General features: G+C 58.0%; 7 protein-coding genes across 7 annotated transcripts; 2 read left to right on the forward strand and 5 right to left on the reverse strand.

The window, feature by feature from the left end:
• Nucleotides 1–59: 59 nt before the first annotated feature.
• SDRG_01449 (hypothetical protein) lies at nt 60–1595 on the reverse strand. The gene is made up of 3 exons (XM_008606974.1): nt 845–1595; nt 659–797; nt 60–614 (listed from the first exon to the last, which is right to left on the reverse strand). The coding sequence occupies exons 1-3, from the start codon at nt 1584–1586 to the stop codon at nt 92–94; spliced, it is 1404 nt and encodes a 467-aa protein (XP_008605196.1). The 5' UTR covers nt 1587–1595; the 3' UTR covers nt 60–91.
• A 194-nt stretch (nt 1596–1789) lies between these two features.
• On the reverse strand, nt 1790–3336 carry SDRG_01450 (hypothetical protein). Its single transcript, XM_008606975.1, has 9 exons — nt 2933–3336; nt 2800–2886; nt 2653–2749; nt 2561–2601; nt 2424–2515; nt 2313–2375; nt 2190–2262; nt 2077–2145; nt 1790–2027 (listed from the first exon to the last, which is right to left on the reverse strand). Exons 1-9 carry the CDS (start codon nt 3275–3277, stop codon nt 1917–1919), a joined length of 978 nt encoding a protein of 325 aa, XP_008605197.1. The 5' UTR covers nt 3278–3336; the 3' UTR covers nt 1790–1916.
• A 359-nt stretch (nt 3337–3695) lies between these two features.
• On the forward strand, nt 3696–4871 carry SDRG_01451 (hypothetical protein). The gene is made up of 3 exons (XM_008606976.1): nt 3696–4184; nt 4231–4279; nt 4331–4871. Exons 1-3 carry the CDS (start codon nt 3727–3729, stop codon nt 4802–4804), a joined length of 981 nt encoding a protein of 326 aa, XP_008605198.1. The 5' UTR covers nt 3696–3726; the 3' UTR covers nt 4805–4871.
• Nucleotides 4872–5065: 194 nt separating this feature from the next.
• On the forward strand, nt 5066–5978 carry SDRG_01452 (hypothetical protein). Its single transcript, XM_008606977.1, has 4 exons — nt 5066–5391; nt 5442–5506; nt 5550–5660; nt 5710–5978. Exons 1-4 carry the CDS (start codon nt 5084–5086, stop codon nt 5931–5933), a joined length of 708 nt encoding a protein of 235 aa, XP_008605199.1. The 5' UTR covers nt 5066–5083; the 3' UTR covers nt 5934–5978.
• Nucleotides 5979–7192: 1214 nt separating this feature from the next.
• SDRG_01453 (AGC protein kinase) lies at nt 7193–10018 on the reverse strand. The gene is made up of 9 exons (XM_008606978.1): nt 9609–10018; nt 9227–9547; nt 8858–9180; nt 8681–8810; nt 8542–8627; nt 8416–8500; nt 8245–8364; nt 7880–8193; nt 7193–7829 (listed from the first exon to the last, which is right to left on the reverse strand). Exons 1-9 carry the CDS (start codon nt 9981–9983, stop codon nt 7277–7279), a joined length of 2307 nt encoding a protein of 768 aa, XP_008605200.1. The 5' UTR covers nt 9984–10018; the 3' UTR covers nt 7193–7276.
• A 434-nt stretch (nt 10019–10452) lies between these two features.
• Nucleotides 10453–12482, reverse strand: SDRG_01454 (hypothetical protein; the record flags this gene model as incomplete). The annotated part of the gene is made up of 11 exons (XM_008606979.1): nt 10453–10593; nt 10640–10732; nt 10776–10826; nt 10877–10954; nt 11000–11266; nt 11315–11524; nt 11574–11671; nt 11717–12104; nt 12152–12229; nt 12273–12421; nt 12470–12482. The coding sequence occupies 11 exons, from the start codon at nt 12480–12482 to the stop codon at nt 10525–10527; spliced, it is 1494 nt and encodes a 497-aa protein (XP_008605201.1). The 3' UTR covers nt 10453–10524.
• Nucleotides 12483–12760: 278 nt separating this feature from the next.
• Nucleotides 12761–14925, reverse strand: SDRG_01455 (hypothetical protein; the record flags this gene model as incomplete). The annotated part of the gene is made up of 11 exons (XM_008606980.1): nt 12761–12886; nt 12930–13022; nt 13069–13119; nt 13296–13379; nt 13426–13689; nt 13733–13954; nt 14007–14104; nt 14149–14500; nt 14544–14618; nt 14671–14831; nt 14877–14925. 11 exons carry the CDS (start codon nt 14923–14925, stop codon nt 12761–12763), a joined length of 1575 nt encoding a protein of 524 aa, XP_008605202.1.
• Between the last annotated feature and the right edge of the window lie 64 nt (nt 14926–14989).

Here is a 14989-nt window from a genome sequence, read left to right on the forward strand (position 1 = left end):
CACGCGTTTAAACCCGACGGGACCGAGTTTAACGCAACTTCAACTGGCATGCACCAAAGGGACTCGACTAACTAACTATAATACGATGGGGTTAAATAGAGCTGCGGGGCTCGACGCGCTCGTAAAACAAGAGGTACGCAGACGTCGCAGTCTCGTGCAGCATTTGCGCTTGGCTGAGCGTCGTCAGGTGCGCGTCATTGTACTTGAGCCAGAGCGACGTGCCGTTGGTGAGTGACAGCCGCGCGTACGCGAGGTAGTGCCCGCCCGCGACCGAGCTGCCCGTGTGGGCACAGACGGCGTAGAGCTGGTACTCGCACGGTGCCTGCTGCGAAAAGAGGTACGGCGTCATGTTGAGCCGCTGGACCGGAAAGATGACGGCCGCGCTGTTCTTGGCCATGTGCCCAACTCGGGTGCACGTGAAGCGCTTGAGCTGGAGCACGAGGCGCTTGGGGACGCGCATAAAGAGCGTTTGGATGTGGTGTCCGGTCCGGCGGTCGCAGCGCTCGCAATAGACGGCGTCCTCGGCGCAAAGGTCTTCGACCTGCTTGAACGCCGCAAGGCAGCTGTCGAGGGACATGGCGGCGGTCGACGAGTGGAGCCCGAGCGCCACGACGCTATCGCATCGTGAGCACCAAGCATCGTTATGAAGCGAACGTACGTGGTGGTCGCGAGGTGGTACGAGAGCATGTTGCAGGAAACGCACGTGGAGCCTTGGACGAGCTGGCCCATAAAGTCGTCCGCGACGAACGAGGGGTTGCCGCGAATGAATTTGTCCCATGTGAGGCTCGCCAGGTGCTCTAGATGGCGTGTGACGTGAGGCGACAGAGGAGAGGCAAGCGTATACCGAGTGGAGCGCTGTACGCACTCGAGTCGTGCGACGAGCATGTGTGTAGCACATGGTCGAGCGCCTTGGTCGCGGCCGAGAGCGCGTGCTCGCTTCGGGGGCTCAGGGACGCCGCAGGTGCTTGGACAACGCCACGGATCAGCTCGAGGAGATACGACAAGCACTCTTCAGCGTCTTGCTGGCCTTGTCGCCGAGGCAGGTCGATCCACGTCACGCCAATCCTCCGTAGCGCATCGACCAAACCCAAGGCAAGAAGGTCCAGCGTCGCGCCCTTGCGTTCCTTGAGCATGTGCGTGACATCGAGCAAGACACCAACGCATCGCTCGCGTGGCGTCAAGGCGCGTCTTGTCGTTGAGAGTGGCCGAAATGCATTCGCAAGTGACGCTCGAAAGTCGCGTGTGCGAAGCAGGCAGTGCAGCGTCGCATTGAGGAAGCAGTAGTTGGACTCGTTCCTTAGCGTGGCATCGGCTGGACTCGTCTCGTCGTCAATGGCGATCGGTTCTTGCGGAAGAGGCGCGTCGTCCTTGTCGTTGGTGAGGTCGATGGCCGGAGGCTTGGCGCACGGTGGTGCTGCTGCTGCTCGTGGCAGCCGGTGGCTCGTCGCTCGGGGCAGGTGATCGAGCAGCTGCGCCTGCATCTTGGTCACCTGCTGGATGCAGTAGCTGGCCATCTTGGCGACGTTATAGTTGTGGTAGGCGAGGTAGCAGTAGATGCTCACGAGACAGAGCGACGGCCACAGCATCGGGCCGTCGGGTGTTCTTCAAAATGGCAACCCAATTTCGGATTGGCCCGTTTGGAAGGATAAAAACACCCAACCACGATAGGCGTCTTGGGGCTAATGTCGCAAAGCTCCCGAGCGAGCTTCTGCGGCGTTGGCCTCATCCGCCGCGCTCAGCTTGCATTGACAGTCCTAGGGTAGTATGACTGCTATCGACCTATTACGTAGTGGCGCTGGCCACCGCAAATGAGCGCATGGAATTAGACGCAAGTGGCGTGCGACTAGACATTCGCGACCACCAGCACGATTAGCTATTTCGTTGCTTAACGCATCGGCAAGCAGGAGCTCGCATCTTTACGAAGCCGACGTGTAAAAATGGCGGCGCTGGTAGTAGAGCAGGCCGTTGTCGATGGCAAACTGAATGAGGCGGCCGAGGACCGGCACGGGCTGCGTCGCGTTGGCCACCTAATTCGACGCAGTTTGACGATCGGAGCATGCAGCAGCGGAAGCGTACGCTGTCGGCAAGGGGGTTAGTGACGCTCGAGAAGAGCGGGTTCCGGAGCAAATACAAAAAGAGACACATCTGCAAAGAGCATGAGGACAGAACGAGGACGCGGCGACGTGGACCTTGCGTCGGCGGAACTCTTCCGTGACGGCCGGCGTCGCCTTTGTGGACGGCTCGGCCGACGAGCAGAGAAGGCTAGCATTCTCACATATGCATCGTCATGCAGAAAAGCAATAGGCCAATACCCGAGGACTTCGGTCGAGAAGGAGGCGAGGAAGGGAACCCACGACTGCTCCGACTTGCGTTGACTAGACAGCGCTGCGTCAACACCGAGCGATGAGGATGGGGCGCTGTACCAGAGCACGGCGTAGACGACCGGCCGCAGAATATGCAGGATCTCGCCCATGAGCTGCAGCGGACCTTCATGGCCGGATGCGACGGTCGCGTCCTATTCGTGCCAAGATTTGGCATTGGCCAAAGAGAGAGAGCGTACCACGAAGGAGAGCGTGAGCGGCTCCTGCGACGACTGGCCAGCTAGTAGAGACGCAGACAATTGATGCACAACGTCACGTTGTCGCAGCACACCTTCGCGGTGATTCTTAAAGACGCGGCCAGAGCGCTGGCCCGTGTACTCGGCCGAGTCTTTCTTGCCTTCTGTCGCCGGCACCTCGCACGTGATGTACTACCACATGGCGCCCTGAGACCTCGTCTAGCATGCGAGGCGCGGTGTACCGTGCCGTTCTTGTAGAGCACTTGGCCTTTTGCATGGCCAAGGAGGGCGAGCTTGCAAAAGCACTTGCAGATCTCGAGGGCGACAATCTGCACGCCGCGTAAGCTAGCGAATGCAATGTCATCGAGTACGTACGACACGCCACCGAGCGTCCGAGCCGCCGGTCTTGAGCGCAATGATCTCGGCCGCCACTTGCACCTGGGCGAGAAGCGACAATGGCACACGCGCCGCCTGCACAAGCGTGCGCGGCGTCTCTTCCGGGTGCACTGCGCGGTACAAGAGGTAGTCGTGGTACAGCTTGAGGAGGCCGCCCATCGAGTAGCCGACCTCCGAGACAATGTCCGGGTTGCCGACGCGCGCGGGCACGAGCATGGGCACGACGTAGAAGATGTTCTCGAGGCGGCGCGCCAGCGACTCATTCTCGAGCACCCATGCGTTGTACTTGTCGAGCGCCGGGATCTTCTGGCTGCTCGTCGTCATCCTCGCGAATGCTCGGATTGCGAAACACAGATTTCAACGAATCAAGACGCGCGGCCAGCGCTACAAATCTCAAAGTATTTTAATGCCACGAGAGGTCACAATGATTGGCCAAAAATCAACGTCAAGTGCGTCGTGATTGGCTGTTCCCGATTATTTGGCCCAGCGATTTGATTCGCTCCGTCATTGCACCATTAAATAGTGTGTACGCCAACCCAATCGCCACGTGCAACAGACTGCAACACGCAGCAAGCAGCAAGTGCTTACGATGAGTGCGATTACTAACTAAGTGACCTCACACTAGAGAATGACTTGGCTTGGTTGTGGGCTCGTGGGCACCAATTTGTCTGTTGTCGAGCTCACAGTATTTAAGAATATAATATAAGCGTATGATTGGAGGATAGTGGCGAATCAAATCCCGCTGATTTGGGCAGGAACCGCCAACACCATCGATGGCCGACGCGCCGCTGCGCGACCTCCTCACGGTGGTGTTTACAACATCAGCGATCCCGTCGAACCCAGCGACGATTGTCCTCGAAGAAGTCCTCGACAGTTTTGCCTACGTACCCGGCCTCGCCACCTGCAACGTCGTTTTGACCTTTGACGGCTATGTCGCCAAGGACGGGGACGACGTCAAAACCAAGTTCAAGTCGACGCGCATTAGCGCCGACGAGATCGAAAAGTACGTCGAGTACCAACACAATGCGCGCGCAGTCTTTCGTCGCCACCTGCAGCTCACGGACGCGGCCGTGGTCGAGAGCTACGACGAGGAGTTTCCCATCAAACGGCGAACGACAGCCCGCGCCACGATCCACAGAGAGACGGACCCCGTGGCTGGCACGAGCCTGACGTCGATTATCATGTCCAAGCGCATGGGCTTTGCGCTAGCCGTGCGGGAAGCACTCAAGCAGTACGGCCTAGTAGTGAACTCCCTTCGGTTGCTCATTCGCTTCTAGTGTCACGACTCCATTTGTGCTCATCCATCAGCACGACTGGACGTTCCTTGTGCGTTCTCGGATGAGGCTTTTTGTTTGTATAACGGTGTACGCTGCGTAGCATGCCCTCGACCTGCAGCCCGTATGTACAGCAATGGCAAGTCTGCCCGAGACCCTCAAGTACGTTGGCTTCCACTCGCGCAAGACCCTCAAGAAGAAAAGCCGTCCTGGCTTGCCACCACCTACTGCGGTAAATCTTGGCGGCATCTGCGTTGCACCGCTCTACTTTTGGTACGACAAGCCCCACGTGGCAAGCACGGAGCACTATCGCAGCTTTGTGTTTGGCCACGGGCGCTTCCAGCCCGGCGACTTTATCGAAGACACGCTCGGGCACGCCATGCTGGACGATCTCAAGGCGCGCGGCGTGGACGCCCATAGCGAGTACGGCACATGGAGCTACGTGCTCGACGACCAAGACGACGAGACCGCGACACTTCGCCACGCCAGCGGCCGTCATTTTCGCGAAGTCGTGCACATGCGGTCCCGTCGCGTCAAGAAAGGTGCCTCTGAAAACGGGCCAACGCTGAGCGCCTAGTAGAGCTCACGATATTCCAATTTTTCAACTGATGCTTATATAGCTGCGTGCAGAGGCTTGGGAACGAATGACAATTGTAGTGGAGGAAGTCATCCTCCAGCGGATGTCATCTTGGACGTGTTGACCACACGGCTCCCACAGACGTACTCTCGCTAATAACTGCAAACAAGCACGCTGCGAGCTGCGGTTGCCAATGCGGGCGCGTGGCGGGAACCAGGTATCCGGTTTCTCCGGATAATGTGCCAGTTTGCTGGTGACCAAGTGGCGCGTCCGGTCCCGATGGTCATCTGCGCGTGCGTGGACGGGAAGGTGTGGACAGCCGCCGAGGTGCAAGAGCTGCGCGAGACGCACCGCATCGTGTGCGGCTCTGGCGGCATCTGTCGCCACAACAGCAACAAGGCGTCCGAGCACCGCCTGCCGATGCAGTTGACGCCGGCGCAGCTGTACGTTGGCCGATTGCACGGCTTTCTCGAGCAAGACAAGCCGACGCCCGCGGTACTTGACGAACCGCCTACAGAAGCCGCGACCTCTTGGTGGACAAATGCGTGGGTCGCGCTCAAGGCCCTCTTTAACCCGGCGCCCATGACGTACGAGCGATAGGATTCCTCCTTCGCCACCATGACATACATGATGCTAGAGACGCTCCAGGGTCGCCTCAAGCGAAGCGAAGGAAACTCTCCGATCCCGATGCAAAGGACTCTGGTAAATTCGGATGCAATTGCTCGCGCTGACTATTTTGTTGCAGCCGTGGCTGTGGACGTGCCGCTTCACCACCGCGTCTTTGAAGATCTATGGTCCCAAGGCTTTTACATCACGTCCGGATCCAAGTTTGGTGGCGACTTTCTCATCTACAACGGTATGTATTGCATTGCAACATACGTTTTAGCTCATGCAAAGACACCCAGCGGACCCCGTGACGACGCATGCGTCCGCCATCATCTTTGTACTCGTGAGTGCGACGCTCTCGCCACAAGATATCGTTGGCTACGGCCGCCTCGCTCGTGCTGTCAAGAAGAACTGCGTCCTTGCGTACCTCAACCAGCGTCGATGCCTGAGCTACACGACGCTGACGCACACGTCCACGACGTCCCGTGCCGATCGACCACGCGGTCCCCACGGTCGGACATAGACTCTTCGGTGTACTGCACATACCAGCCATGAAGCAATCTTATTGTCAGGTCTACTGGCTCGTGAAAGCAAGCGTCGTTAGATAAAGGTGCTGGCAAGTACTAGTCAACCCAAGGTCTATGTACGGCATTATGGAGACGTGGTTGCCATGGCGCCGGGAAGCGCACGGTCAATTGTGTTGGAGGACGGCCAGAGCAGAAGAGCGGGATGTGCAAAATCTCATCGAGGCCTTCCACGTACTAGTTGTTGAACAGGCAGCAGGCTGTAGAAGTACCATCGCACAGCTGAATGCCAACACACTGCAGAACCGGGAGCTTTTCAAGCTGCTACACCAGTGCGACAACCAATACAGAGACTCGAGGTTCGTGCCACGAACCCCAAGGCCTTGGTGCGTGAGTATTCGTCTTTCTCGTCGGTAAAGCGCTCGGCAAACCCTCACCATCTTTGCGTCGGACAAGCCCGACTTTATCCGGACAATATTATCCGGACGCAGTGGAGGGCAAGCTGCTCCCCGAGCGAGGTGGATCGACCTTTGATGTTTTTGACGGCGTCTCGTGTTTCGTTCGATATGCATAGCGCTTGACGCAGAAAGTCCTAAAACCAAAGAATGGTGCTCGTAGCACACCTACAGCGTGCGCTGTGCTGATTGTAAGAAAACGATACATTGATACATTGATACTCAGCGAAGTATCAGTTTACAACAACTTGAAGGCGCATAGCGCACGCTGTAGGTGTGCTACGAGTACCATTCTTTGGTTTTTGGACTTCCTGCGTCATGTACTATGCATATCGAACGAAACACGAGACTCTGTCAAAAACATCAAATGTCGACGCACCTCGCTGAGTGAGCTGCTTGCGCTCCATTGTGTACGGATAATACTGTCCGGATAAAATCGGGGCGTCAAGCGCGTTCTGACTGCAACGGCTGTCCAAACAATCGGGCCTATCAAGCTACCACTTTGTACGACGATTGTGGCCAAATGCTACATGTAATTACGCTCTAGCACTTTTTCCGGTTGCGAACAGTCAGTCTTACCAACGGCAATATTGCTCGCCTTGCTGCCGCCGCTCAGTCGCAGGACGCTGGGCGTAAGAAGTGCACCACGACAACCAGTTCAGTGTACTTTGCATCTGAATGAACTCTCTTTAACGGGCACAACGACGCCCGTTCTGGCGCTACTAGTAGGCAAAAATCTCACATTTCCAAAGCTTCACTCCAAAAGCAAGAATACCAAGGCCATAAACTGTACGCATGGCCACTCAATAAAACGTTGCCCACCATGTAAGTCAAAACTAGGATTCCTATTATGCAAGTGAAACACTATTTAAATACGAGCGACGAAGCTACAACCAGAGGTTAAAGGTCGACGCGTGGTCGTCGAGGATTTTGCCGTGCGCCTCTTCGCGCCCTGCGGCCGCGAGCGCATTCATGTTGGTAAAGCTAAACGACCGAAAGGCTTCGGGCGTCGTCGGCGTCAAGAGCGGCGAGCCGTACCCATAGTGCGGCGACGCGTCACTCTCGGGGATCGTAATCGCATTGGTCGTCGAAGGCATGACGCTGTCGTCGTCATCGTCGACAAAGTCCTCGGTGAGGTCGCGGTTGTTGAAGTAGCTCGTGTCGTACGGATCGTCGAGCGTCGGCACAAACGGCGGGCTCGTCTCCAGCAGCGTGTCCCAGTTGATGTCGTGTTCAACAAAGAACGGGTGCGCCCGGAGCTCGTCCCAGCCCATGCGCTTCTCCGGGTCCATCTCGAGGAGCCGGTTGATGAGGTGCTCGGCCGACGCGCTCAATCGCTGGTCCTGGTTGGGCCACACGATCCGCCCGGCGAGAATGTTGGAGAAAATAGCCTCGACCGTGTCGTCGTTGAAGGGCGGGAAGCCCACGAGCATCTCGTATCTACATCCGAGTAGTGCTGAGTTTCTTCCACATGAGCACGAGCGCTGTACATGATGACGCCGAGCGCCCAATAGTCGACGGGTGCGCCGTGCCGATCGCCGAGGATGATTTCGGGGCTGAGGTAGTCGGGCGTGCCGCAGCGGTGCACCGACTGGTGTGAGGTTGCGACCGCTCGCGGCGGGCTCGACGCAAACGCCTGCAGAAATTCGTCGTGGAGACCGTCGTCGTCGTCGCCGTCGTCATCACTGTGCTTGGTCGTCGTCAAAGCACATGCAAACGACTCGTTCAGGTCGTAGAGTGCCTCGTCGCGGTCGTCGGCTTCGTCCCACGTGACTGCCTCTTCCGAGAGCCCAAAGTCCGTCAGCTACGAGGCAAGTTCGATACCTGCCTGATACACTGATACAAGCGGACGCACTTTGATGTGGCCGTTGACGCCAATAAGAATATTGTCGGGCTTGAGGTCGCGGTGCACACACCCTTTCGAGTGCAAATGGTTGAGCGCGAGCGCAATCTCGGCAATGTAAATGCTGGCGACCTAGACAATTGTACAATATTAGCCACAATATATTGGCCTCCAAAAACTAACATTTTCTTCCAGCCGCACAATGCACTCGAGAAGCGACATGAAATCGCCGCCTGGGAGGTACTCCATCACGAGAAAGAGGTTGTGCCTACGAAAGCGTCAGTGGGATTCGGTGCCCATACAACGTACTTGGACTGAAAAGTCCAAAAGAGCTTGACGACAAACGGGCTCTCGACGTTGGCGAGGACGTTGCGCTCCGTCTCAATGTGGCTTAGCTAGCCCTGCCCCGTGAGAATATATATTGGAAACCGCGCAATATATATTGCACCTGCTTTTTGCGAAGAACGTGGGCTTTCGCGAGCACTTTGATCGCATATGGGTCGCCGGTGGTCTTTTTCCGGGCCAAGTACACGCGCCCAAACGCGCCTTTGGAGACGGGCTTGATAATATCAAAGTCTCTTCACCAGCGCACTTTAGCCCGAGCCAATATATATCCAATACGTACGAGATCGAGATGCGCGACGACCGGTGGCTCGGCAAGAAGCTCACGCTGGTCTCGACCGCGTTGTTTTCGAGCGACTTGGTGCGGTAAAAAGGGGCTGGCGCCGACGATAGCAGCGACGCGTCGCGCGTCAAGAGCAGCTTCTGCGTCGATCGCATCTGACTCATCTTGGTGTGGATAAGGTCAGCGATGCGGCTGGTAAACTTGAGTCCGCGCTCGACGACGCTGCTCGACGAGAGCGTGTCGGGGTCGGCGACCTCGAGCGCCTTGAGGAGCTGCACGCACAAGTCGAACGACTCGATACTTGCAATGTCACACATGGCCGCCTGCAAGCGCGAGAGTGAGTGGGTGCCAGCGACAATATAGAGGGACCTGGAGCGCAATCGACCGCATCGTCTTGTAGTACTGGGTGTCGGTCTCGCTGAACGACGCGCGGATCGCCTCGGTGCGCATGCTGGACGTGATGCAGCTGGCGACGCGCCGGAGCCGCGCGTTCAACGCGTCGGCCTGCTGCTCGTGCTTGCACGAAAAGACGCAAAACTCCGTGTGCTCTTCGAGCTGGTTGACGTCGACGAGGCATTCGCAGAGGCGACACACCACCGTCGATGTCTCGCACGTCGTAAAGCGGACGGTTGTCGGGCGCGGTGCATGCTGGAGCCGCTTCAAGACCTCCATCGCGGGCAGTGTATCGACCTATACGCAGCATATACGTATGAGACCGCTGGTTCGTGTGCATGGTATGCAGTATGCGTACGTCTACGCCATCGATGGCATCGACCACAAGCCCTTTCCGCAGATCGCCACCCGCGACGACCGTGATGGGCGACGGTCCGCCAATATATGTCTTGACCATAACCTTGTCCTTGGACTCGAGAATCGATAGCTCGAGGCCCAGCGTGCCTTCGCCAAAGACAACTTCGACGACCTCCGCGTCGTAGATCGTGGTCGTCGCCGGGTCCGTGAGGCGCCACTTGGTCTGGTAGTGATCCCAGCGCTCGCGCACGTGGGAGACGACCTTCTCATGGAGGCCATCCGTGCCAGGCCGCGGGATGTTGAGGCTGTACTGCCGGAGGAGCGACCGCGGGAACGGCGGCGCCTGGGCGTAGAACGCGTCGTGGATCTCCATCATGCACTTGGCCCAAGATATGGAAATGGAAAGGGCAGAAAGAAACCTAAACCGGACTTAGTCGAGCGTCCGGTTGAAGACAAAGATCTTAGCGCATTCGTTCCAGCACTGACGACGCAGCTGTCGTTGAAAGAGCACGCTACAAGTACGACTGTTTGTGTTGCCAACATCGCAGGCTTGGTATCGTATGGTCATGATCACTCACGGCTGGCTGCGTGTTGTGCCCGACGAGATCCAACGGCGAGCTCCAACGGCGAGATCGCAACCTCGTACTTAATCGGACGTTCTTTTGAAGGGCGTTTCACAGCACCCCTTTGTCAGAATGATAGTGCGCTTGACGCATACCGCACGGACTTCTACTGGACCGCGAACGCGCAGGCGCCGCCGCCAGTGACGTCACGGCGGTGCGTATATTTTTAAAACGTCGTCCACCCGAAAAGACGTGTTGAAATATTTATTTTCCGGTGCAAGCTCAACGTTGAAGGTGGCCTAATCTTAAGGGAACGCGAGACAACCCCATCCGTGAAATGATAGCGTGGCAATGTCACGGCGCGTCCGCCGTTGGCGGCGTGTCCGTTGGTTGCGCGAGGTCCCGCTTGCACATCGGGCACGTCTACAAAGAATATTGTCTCATAGCTCGTCCATCTCTAGAAACGTACAAAGTTTTTGTGAAGCCATTCGTCAATGCACTGCGGGTGGAAGAGATGTCCACAGCTCAGTTGTCGCAAGCGCTCACCAACAGCAAAGTCGACCTAAGCGAATCCGTCCAGCGCATCCAGAGATTATGCAGCGCACCAAGCAGATGGGGCACACATCGTCGGCCGACCCGTGCACTGTCGGCTCAAACTATTCCATGGAACCAAAAATGACGCAATTGTCGAGTGATCAGCACGTACCGGCACGAGCTCGAACTGGGCGATTTCATCGGTCGAGAGTCCTCGCGGCCGGACAGGCGCGCCTGGCTCACCGCCGCGCTACATGAAAGTCCGTACACTCATGATGGCCACGTTCAAACGTACTGAATGCCGGTGCAGTTTGCGGTACAACATGTACCCAAAGCCCAAGCAGACGGCGACAAAGCCCGACAGCATTGCGAGAAAGAGCGTCGAGAGGTCCCATAGCGCATAGTCGGCCGACGGCAAGACCGGGTGGAAGAGGCTCTTTGGCAGCACCGACGTGTTGCGCAGCCAGAGGTCGCCGAGGTACGTCCTGTCTTGACCGCCAAACAGCAGCACGTTGTCGCGCCAGACAGCCATGCGGTGCCCGTACCGCTCGCTCGGACTCGCCTAGGTTCCACAACATCGTTTGCACATCAGCGAGCGAGTTGAGCATACGGCGGTGGGCGCGTCGGCGTAAAAGGTGACGGCGCGCGTCGCGTGGTCGACGTCGCCGACGATCGTGTCGGCAAAGACCGCCATCGAGCTGTCCGAGACATAGTCGAGGCCACCAAAGAACCAAATGTTGCCGTGAACCGTCACGGCGCTCGTAAACATGCGCTCGAGCGAATGGCTCGACGTCAACAGCGTCCAGACACGGGGTTCCGTCTAGCGCATTTGTTGATAATCGATGACTCCGTACAGTTGAGCCTCGGACCGAGTTGAGCGGTAGCATCCATGCATCACTGAGGATGGTCCAGCCGTTGACGAGAATGTGCCGCCCGCTGAAAATCACAAGGTGCTCGACGCCGTCGACTAGATGCGTATGAGGCTCTCATCGCGAAAGAGCTCGACACAAACCTGTGATGGTCGAGGCCGCATGGGAGAAGCGAGCGGCGGGCTGCGGCGACGCGGCGCTTGTTGTGAGCTCGGTCCATGTGTGCGTTGTCAAGTCCATGGCCCACACGTCGTTGAAGTCGATCGGATACGAGTAGAGGGACGCGTTGTCGGGGACCGTAACGCCGCCAGAGACGACCATCGCGCTACCGTCGCCCGTCACGACCGCCGTGGCCTCGCTTCGCGTCTTGGGCAGCGCTGCTTGGCTGCTGTAGACAACGGGTGTCCATACCCGATGCTGGAGCGAGAAGACCCAGACGTCGTTCATCTGCACGTAGCCGTCCGCGCTCGTGCCTGGCGCGTAGAGCGTACCGCCAAAGACGACGAGCTCTTGCGCAGATGCGTGGGCCACCTACTGGACGCTTGCACGTGCAAACAATAACGTGCTTAGGAACGCACAGAGACGTGGTCGAAGCGCGCGCCCGGGTTCGTCTGGTGCGCTGGGACTTGTGTCCAGCTCTCCGCGACCAAGTCAAACTAGAATGCACGATTGTGAGCGAGGAAAGACCGAGATGCATACGAGCCAGGTGTCGTTGAAGATGCGCTGGGCGCTCGTGCCACCGTAAATGATCGCCGTGTCGCCAAGCACCTGTAGCGTACTCGAGTCGCGCGGCGGTGGGTACGTTGGGGAAAACGATGGGGCAGCGAGCAACGACCACACCTCGGAAGCTGCAACACGCCGTGAGAGACCTCGCACAAGGGCGCTGGAAGGTAGACCTGACGTCGTCATGTGGCGACCAAGTCGCATCGAGTCAAGATGGCAACTGAGACTAATATTAGCTCGTCGGCCATCTCCGAATATGCCGGTGCGTCAACCGAAGTTTCCTTTGCCTTCGCGCTCACTGTCGTTCTCAACGCAATGCAGAACGCATACACTGTGCTCGGCGGCGTCATTGTTGGCAGCAAGAGTAGTCGCAGGGTAGTTGAATTATACCTAGTCTCCCGCCAACATCAAAGAACGGTCACTCGCTGTGCACTCCATCCAGTCCAAGCAAAAAGCGTCGTTTGTTAGAGATCGGTGGCGATAAGGGCGTTGTCCTCCAGCGTGGGGGCGACGACGCTCGGCCGGCCTGAGGGCGTTGCACTTGTAGGTGAGCACGGCGCGAGGACATCCCGCTTGCACATCGGGCACGTCTACGACATTGCTGTTTTTGCCAAGGTCGAGCCGATCGCGCACCTGGTTTTGCGCTAGCCACGACGCGATGCACTCGCCATGGAACTGGTGCGCGCAGTTGAGAAGCACCAACGTCTCGCCGTCCTCAAAGTCCACCTGTTGAATTCTTGTCAAGCCACAAATGACGCAACGTCCTTTGCACCAAGCAGATGGGGCAGAGCTCTTCGGTTGCATTGGTCGCTGCCACCGCAAACTAGACATACAGTGTCTAGATCGAGCCGTTGCGATAGCGACTACCTTGATGCGCTGGAAAGCCGCCATTTGGGCCGTTGAGATGCCGTGACGCGGCGCGGGGGCCGAGGAAGGCGCTACGCGGCCGTTCTTTTGAGACATACAGTGTCAAGATCGAGCCGTTGCGATAGCGACTACCTTGATGCGCTGGAAAGCCGCCATTTGGGCGGTCGTGATGCCGTGACGCGGCGCGGGGGCCGAGGAAGGCGCTACGCGGCCGGCCTATCTCATATCTTGTGCATATCGAGAAACGATTGGTCGTTCGAACGGGGTGGCGAAAGCACTTGAGGTAAATTAACTTGGCTAAAATGACGAGAGTGGTCATGGCGCTGACCAGAATGACGCCGCCTTGGACGAAGAAAAGATAGTCGGTGGACGTATCGGTAGAGGCCGCCGAATACACGGGCGGTGACGAGGTGTTGCGCAGCCAGAGGTCGCCGAGGCAAAACTGGAAGCGTCCGCCGTACACGAGGAACTGGTCGCGCCACACGGCGGAGCGGTGGTCGTAGCGCGCGGACGGCTCGTTGACCATCTACATGATGACGCTGTAGACATCAAAGGAAGAGCGGTCGTACCATTTGCGACGACGAGTCGCTGCCGAACGAAAGGACCTTGGGAAGGGTGTCGAGCATCCCGACCAGCGTGTCGTCGTACGCGACCGCGTCTTGGCTGCGGTCCGAAAGAAGACTGAAGCCACCGTAGAGCCACACGGCGCCTTGGATGGTCACGGCGTCCGTGAAGATGCGGCCCATGGTCGGCCGCACGGTCGGCACCACGGTCCACGCGCGCTCAGCGTTCTACAAGGCAACGTAATTTTTGCGCCAAACTGGCCCAAACAAGGATTGCTACCGTCGTCAGCGGTAGTAGCCACACGTCGCTTAACAGCGTCCACGTCGCACCACTCAAATGACGACCCGAAAACACCACGAGCGTCACCAAGCCGCCGACTAGCGCAGCCATCACGCGACACAAAGGACACTCCTGCCGCTACCGGTGATCGTTGTCATGCTGTGCGAGAAGCGCGTCGAGGGCACCAGGAGATTGCGATCCACCGCGATTGACGACCATTGCAGCGTCTCAAAGTTGAGGGACCACACGTCATTCCAGTCGACGGCCGAGCCCCCTGAGATCGTGAGACCTCCAAAAACAACCATCGCAGTCGGTAGCGAGACGCCGGCGGCTGCGCTCCGAGCGGCTGGCGCGCTGCCGGCAGTGGCGATGGGAGCCCATTCGCACGTTGGCACGTCCAAGCGCCAGAGGTCGTTGGCCGAGCGAAAGCCGGTACGACTGCTCGGGTCGGCGACCATCCCACCAAACACGTAAACGCTGCGGCCTTTGGTTGCCTACGGCCCGCGTGGACGCAGTAAAATATCATAGACGTAGTACGGCGACGGGGCTATAGCGCGCGCCGGGTCGAATTTGGGGCGTGCACTGCGACCATTTGCTGTGCACCAAATCAAACTACGACACCAGACATGCATACATTGCATATGTATGCACCTGTTCATGGTACCTTCCACGTGTCGTCAAAGGCGAGGTAGTTGCCGTTGCCGGCGCCACCAAACACGATCGCTTCGTCGTCGACAACTTGGAACGCCATGACATCCCGCGCACGTGGCTCGGCCAACGTCGTCGGCGTCAGCTGCGTCCATTTCTCCGAGGCGGCGGCCCAAGCTACACACCGATGAGCCCCATCAAGAGAAGCCGAGTACGACGCACGCAGGCAGAGGGCGCTCACGGCGGACGTCAGCCACTGTCGCCACAGCATGTTTCGATTTGCTGTATTTTTAGGCCACATCATCGCGCTTCCATGTATAGAAAGATCGGTCGAA

Source organism: Saprolegnia diclina (genome assembly GCF_000281045.1).
Source record: "Saprolegnia diclina VS20 unplaced genomic scaffold supercont1.3, whole genome shotgun sequence".
NCBI classification, from domain to species: Eukaryota; Oomycota; class Saprolegniomycetes; order Saprolegniales; family Saprolegniaceae; genus Saprolegnia; species Saprolegnia diclina.